Source organism: Triticum aestivum, chromosome 2B (assembly GCF_018294505.1).
Source record: "Triticum aestivum cultivar Chinese Spring chromosome 2B, IWGSC CS RefSeq v2.1, whole genome shotgun sequence".
Lineage (NCBI taxonomy): Eukaryota > Viridiplantae > Streptophyta > Magnoliopsida > Poales > Poaceae > Triticum > Triticum aestivum.
In genome coordinates, this window is record NC_057798.1 from 811,737,268 (window position 1) to 811,744,387 (window position 7,120).

Here is a 7,120-nt window from a genome sequence, read left to right on the forward strand (position 1 = left end):
TATTTTAGCTTTGAGCAAAATGGTTTTTGAAGAAAAAAATATCATTATGAAGGTGTGAACATGCATATACGATAACAGAGCAGTACATAATTTGGTCTGTTCATGTACTGCTTCAAAAGTCTCATAAATTCAAAAAAATACTCACTCCGTCCCAAAATTCTTGTCTTAGATTTGTCTAAATATGGATGTATCAAGTCACGTTTTAGTACAAGATACATCCGTATCTAGACAAATATAAGACAAGAATTTTGGGACGGAGGGAGTAAAATAAAATGAGGGACATCATGTACTGCTCTGTCATAGCAAGCATTGTGCATATACGATATCTAATTGAAGTGCAGTACGTTTGTTAATAATTACATATTGAAACTTAATAATTTTATTTTCACTGCAAAATCATTCATGATGTGTCTCTAACTTGCTGTCTTGCCCATGTATCTGTTGTGAGACTAGTTTCATGGGAAAAAATTGTGGAAATGTAGATCGATCTGCATTAAATAATCACTACAATAGCTCACTTGTTATATATTCGGACTGCAAAAATTACTTCCATCATGCTAATTTTGTCCACTGTTTGCTCCCAGGACGAAATAGATGTACAGACTCCAACTTCAGTAACCATGAGCTTATCTGCTTTTGGGATCATTAGTGCCATCAACGAATGTGTCAATTTGTTCCAGTCAGCAAAATCTGCGATTTCATCTCTGCGCTCCCGATGGAGTGGCTCACAGGAGCAAAGTCTCCAGGATCATGTATTGCAATTACAGAGTGACCTACAACGTCTCTGTGACACCCTTCCTGCAATGTACGACCTCATTAATGGAGCAGAGTGGAGAAGCCACAAACGTTGTGTGGCCATGCTCCTTCCTAGCCTCAAGGATGTCGTGTGTGAGGCTGAAGACCTTATTGATGAGTTTAGATGGTACGAGATGAAGGTGCAAGCGGAGGGCAATGCAACCCGATCTCCTTTCACCGACTTCCTTGATAAGGTCATTCATGGCAACTTCAACAAACTGAATGATGTCCAATTAAGATTGGTTCATCTTTCGAGTCAGCTAGAGAAGATGGGGCTTCCTGGAGTTACACCACACTTTGACAAATTGATCAGACCGGAGACCACCTCTTTGCCAAGTGAAACAAAAATATTTGGACGTGACAAGGAGCTGGAGCATGTATTGGGATTTCTCAATGTATCTACAAATTCAAAACGCAAGAGAGCAACTAGTTCAACCATTGCATCAACAAGCAACCAAGTTAGTGATGAATCGATAATATTGAATCTTCCTGTTTTGCCAATAGTTGGAATTGGTGGTGTTGGAAAGACTACTCTGGCCCAACTAATTTGCAGCCATCAAGGAGTGAAGTCTCACTTTGAGATGATAATTTGGATTTTCGTCTCAGATGACTTTGATGTGAAGAGGTTAACTAAAGAGGTCATAGAATCATGTCTTGGAAATCTGGCAACAACTGATAATTTGGATTCTCTTCAACGTGCTCTCTCTGAGCGTGTGAAAAATAAAAGATTATTGATAGTCCTTGATGACATGTGGGGTGATGCATTAAAGGAAAATGGGCAGTGTTGGAAGAGATTTTGTGCACCTTTTAGAAGTATCCAAGAGGGAAGTGCGATGTTGGTTACCACTAGATGTCCAAATGTCGCCGAGGGGGTGCGGACAATGGAGCCCATCATATTAGAAGGTCTAGACGACGGCGTCTTCTGGAATTTCTTCAAGTCATGTGCGTTTGGATCCGATGGTGGTAACAATGATCCTGAGTTAGAGTGCATTGGTAGAAGAATACTTCCTAAGTTGAAGGGTTCTCCTTTGGGCGCCAAAACACTGGGGCGCATGTTAAGCACGGACCTTCAAGCATCACATTGGAATTATATACTTGAAAGTGAACTGTGGGAGTTGAAACAAAAGGAGACTGACATTTTGCCCGCCCTTCGATTGAGCTACATGTATTTACCATTCTATTTGAAGCAGTGCTTCGCATTTTGTGCTGTGTACCCCAAAGATTACATCTTTCAAAAGGAACGCTTAGCTGAAATCTGGGTAGCAGAAGGCTTTGTGGAACCTCAAGGTCGTGTTAAAATTCAAGATATTGGCTGCCAGTATTTTGAAGACCTTCTAGCACGGTCCTTCTTTCAAAAGGCTGGCAGTGGTGGATACGTAATCCATGACTTGCTTCATGACATGGCACGAAAAGTTTCAGAGCACGACTGCATAATCTTAAGAAATAAGAGTGACTTTGGTAAAGTTCCCCAAAATGTCCGTCATCTCTACATACTCCCTAACGGTGACTTTGACAATGCCAGCCTATTGAGACTATGCAAGTACACGAAGCTACGTACCCTAATTTGCAAGAAGAATTTAAGGAAGAATAACGGGCTTTTAATGGACGAATGGTGCACTATACTTCTGCGTATGCGTGTGATTTCTGTTGCCTTTGCAGTTGAGTTATCGGATAGTATTGGCAACTGGAAGCATCTTCGTTACCTTGAAATCTCTGAAGATTCTCCTTTGAAGATGGTTCCTTCAGCTTTTTGTTTGCTATATAATTTACAGTTTTTATATGCCAGGAAATGCAAACTAGAAAGCTTGCCCAGTGACTTTGGTAAGTTGATCAAGTTGCTGAAATTTGAGTCAAACGGATTAACATATTGTGCCGGGGGCCACATGCATTTGAATTCAAAAGATGGGCAGGAACAAGGATTTAGGTTAATAAAGAATTTGAACCAATTCCGGGGAAACTTGGTGATATCTAATGTTGGAATGCTAAGTAAGGATCATGCGGCTGAAGTTGAACTGAAAAATAAGAAATATCTTGACAACTTGAAGTTGAATATGTGGGATATGCAGGCTACACAGTATGCTTTAGGCTTCCATAAGTTTAACAGCCATGACAAGGAGATAAAAGAGGTGCTTGAAGTTTTGGAGCCTCCTATCAAACTCAAGTCTCTGTCCCTCGATAATTATGACGGTGTATCACTCCCAAGCTGGTTTCAACCACAAAACTTGCCAGCCTTAAAATCACTTACTTTTGCTGTTTGTGTTCGACTTGAGAGCATATCATGTCCCTTGATCTCACATAGTGTTAACTTAAATGAGACACATGCAGCTGGTATTTTCATGTCTTTGACAAACGTAACCATTGATGGGTGTGAAAGTATCTCAAGCCTCGAACATTTTCTGCATCCAGATTGTGTACCGGCCATCAAGACAATAAGAATTGAAGATTGCAAGATGTTAGCATCAGTAGCAACTGAAAAGTTTGGGGATTTTCATTCTCTTGAAGAACTGGACATGCTCCGTTGTCCAAAAATCTGCCCCCAAAGATTGGTTTCGTCTTCCCTTAAGAAGCTCAATTTGCGTGGTTCTGGTCTCTTTTGCAGTATTGAATGCTGCGCCCTCACGTACTTTTATTTAGAATGTGAGTTTGTCATATCTATCCAACTGCAAATGTGGAGTCTTCCAGCTCTACAGATATTCCATATCGAGTGCAAATCCCTTGCATCTATTGGAGGCTCCACAAACCTTTCCATTTCGGCAGGGGCTGGCAGCATTGGAACATTCTCATCCCTAGTTGTCCTATCAATTCAGAGTTGTCACAACTTGTCAACCCTTGATGACTTCCTAACACAAGAATATTTACCTGCGATTGTGAAAATTGAGATATTGTGTTGTATGGAGTTATTGTCCCTGCCAGGTGAAAATTTTGGTAGTTTTCCTCATTTGAAACATCTAGTAGTTAATAAGTGCCCAAGACTCACCTGGCAAAGGGGGTTGGTCTTGCCATCATCTCTCCAAAGGCTCGTCTTAACGAGCTGTGGGGATGTATCTCCACATGTTCCTAGCTGCCTCGATAACCTCACATCCCTTGTCTCGCTGAGCATTGGTGGCCTGAGCATAACATCTATTCCAGGTGACATTTGGCACAATAATCTTGCATCACTTAAGGAATTGGTGATTGAGGATTGTCCATACCTACTTTCATTTGGTGGAGCTAAGGCAGTTGCAAAAATGAAGAAGGTGTTGATACGCAATTGTCCAAAATTGAAAGGAGTGGAGAAGATCTGGTGTAGAGGTCGCCTAAGGTATTTGTGCTAACACTTGTTTCGTGTCCAACTTTTACTTCGCCTTGGTTTGAAATTCCTTCTATACTAGAAATATCCAATGCATTATATACGTAGTAAAATCCAATTTAAGGCAAATTTTAGCATGCTCCCTCTTACCTCCCCTTTTCAGATGAGAGGTAAGAGTACATAATAGATCTCAGCCATTGATTTGATTAAGTACTGGTCTGATTAACTCTTACCTTCTTATCTTCCATGTGAAATGAGGGGGTAGGAGGGAGCATGTTAAAATTACTCCCAGTTTAAATCATTATCATTAAGGTACGTTGGACTTGTTGATGACACTTACATATACTCTGACTTATTTTTTCGACATAAGGCATTTTTATTGACTCAAGATGTAGCATCAAGTGGATACAAATCATGACGAGCAACACCCGGCCTATGCATTGCTGAGATGCACACAACCAATATCAGCGGTCTGACAAATAAAACTGAAAAACACTCGTGACTTATTGATGGCACAAAACTTTGATCTGTTCATATTTCCCAAAAGAAAAGTTTGATATTTGCAGTAATTCCCTACAGATGACATTTAAAAAAAAAACTTGCTCACGTGTAGACGTATGGATGCTGCCATGTTATGTGTGTTAAGTTGAAATTCTCCTTCTGTTGGCAAATCTGCTTTACTGACCATGTTTCGTTCTTCAAGGGACTATATCCGGTAGCTGCATTACCTGGAAGTTGGAAGACCCGAGGACAGCAAGGCATCATGCATTCGTCTCGCTGTCTCTATCTATTTATCTGGACCTACTTCTCTCTATGTTTTGAAGAAATATTCATCAATAATTTCACCTGGAATCCATATGTCTGCTGCTAACGACAGAGGGTTCATTAGGAGTAGGATTTGAATATGGTATGGTTCCTGTTCCGCGAAAGGTTTTGTAGGATCGAAAGTATGTCTAGAGGGGGAGTGATTAGACTACTTGACAATATAAAAATTCTGCCTTTTGACAAAGAACAGTTTTTGGCAGATTCACAATTACGATCAAGTCAAGCATCACCCTACACATGCAATTCTAGAGTATAGGCAGCGGAAAGTAAATTGCACATGTAGTAAAGAGAGGTGGAGAAGAGCAAACGCAATTTTGGAGACGCGATGATTTTTCTCGTGGTTCCGATAGGTGGTGCTATCGTACTTCCACGTTGATGGAGACTTCAACCCACGGAGGGTAACGGCTGCGAGAGTCCACGGAGGGCTCCACCCACGAAGGGTCCACGAAGAAGCAACCTTGTCTATTCCATCATGGCCTACGCCCACGGAGGGCTAGCCTTACTCGGGGTAGATCTTCACGAAGTAGGCGATCTCCTTGCCCTTACAAACTTCTTGGTTCAACTCCACATCTCGACGGAGGCTCCCAAGCGACACCTAACCAATCTAGGAGGCACCACCCTCCAAAAGGTAATAGATGTTGTTGATGATGATGAACTCCTTGCTCTTGTGCTTCAAATGATAATCTCCCCAACATTCAACTCTCCTCACTGATTTGGCTGTGGTGGAAGAAAGGATTGAGTGGAAAGCAACTTGGGAAGGCTAGAGATCAAGCTTCATATGGTGGGAGTGGAGCAACTTGATCTCAACACAAGGGTAGGTAGTTCTCTTCTCAGAAATGTAAGGTAGGAGTGGTAGTTCTTTCTGATGGCTCTCTCCACGAATGAAGAGGGGGTGGAGGGGTATTTATAGCCTCCACACAAAATCCAACCGTTACACACATTTGAGCAATCTCGGTGGGACCGAAGTTGACAACTCGGTGAGACCGAAAGTTCAAATAATGTGAACGTTGGGATTTTCGGTGGGACCGAAAATACAATCTCGGTTAGTCCGATTCGTGCAATGACAAGAGCTTGCCAATTTCGATGGGACCGACTTCATCATCTCGGTGACACCGATTTGATGGCAGAAGGTTACAGAAGCTTGGCGACTCAAGTTTCGGTGAGACCGAGTTCAGAATCGGAAAATCCGAGTTTTCTAGGGTTTGGCTTTATGGCTGAGGTGGTTCATCTCGGTGTGACTGAGTTTGGAATATCGGTGGGACCGAGATTACTTATGAGTGTATATGGCAGTGAAAGTTGCTGATAGTTTAGGAGATGTATCACTAAGCACTTGAGCAACCAGATCATCATCATAACCTCATCCCCTTTTAATAGTATTGGCTTTCCTATGGACTCAATGTGATCTTGGATCACTAAACCAAAAATGGAGTCTTGAGCTTTTGCCAATGCTTGCCTTAGCATTTTGAGGGGTCCACTTCTTCAGTCCTTGCCATACCCATATCACTGAACTTTCTGAAATGATTCTCAAGAAACTATTAGTTCAATGATATATATGTTGTTATTAATTACCAAAACCACCCGGGGATTAGTTGCACTTTCAATCTCCCCCTTTTTGGTAATTGATGACAACATATAGATCAAAGCTTCGACAAAGGATATAATCAATGAATAATATCGTCGCTTTGAGAAGTATGTGATAAGCAAGAGCTCCCCCTAAATTTGTGCATTATTTAAGATTTGCGTTTGAATGCAAATGCACAATCGATTAGGATCATGGGTCACTCTTCCATGTCACATACATCTTGGTGGAGCGCACAAAATGATAAGAATGAATAGCATGCACCCAATCACCAAGACATGAGTAAATGGTCATACAAGATAGGAAAAGCATATGATAAGCATTAAGCACACATTAAAGCATAGTACGACCAAGCACTCATTAAGGTAGAATCGAACGTAGTATCAAACACATATCAAACACACTGAATGTCTCGAAAACCAAAAGTATCTCAAAGAAACCGCAAAAGAACGAAAGAGCAAAAGCGACAACAACACTCTCTCTCTCTCGAAGTCCTATGATCTATACAATTTCTCCCCCTTTGGCAACAAGTTACCAAAAAGTTCGAAAAAGCATAGAGCTAAGCGTCACTGGGGACTCTGCTGGCGGCTCCCGTCTGGGTTGATGTTGGAGTTGATATGACAGCATCGGCG

The 7,120-nt window shown here is 41.5% G+C and overlaps 1 protein-coding gene across 1 annotated transcript; it reads left to right on the forward strand.

The window, feature by feature from the left end:
- The first annotated feature begins 620 nt into the window (after nucleotides 1-620).
- Nucleotides 621-4,109, forward strand: LOC123039778 (late blight resistance protein R1-A-like). Its single transcript, XM_044462791.1, has 3 exons — nucleotides 621-2,153; nucleotides 2,455-2,518; nucleotides 2,569-4,109. The coding sequence occupies exons 1-3, from the start codon at nucleotides 621-623 to the stop codon at nucleotides 4,107-4,109; spliced, it is 3,138 nt and encodes a 1,045-aa protein (XP_044318726.1).
- The last annotated feature ends 3,011 nt before the right edge of the window (nucleotides 4,110-7,120 follow it).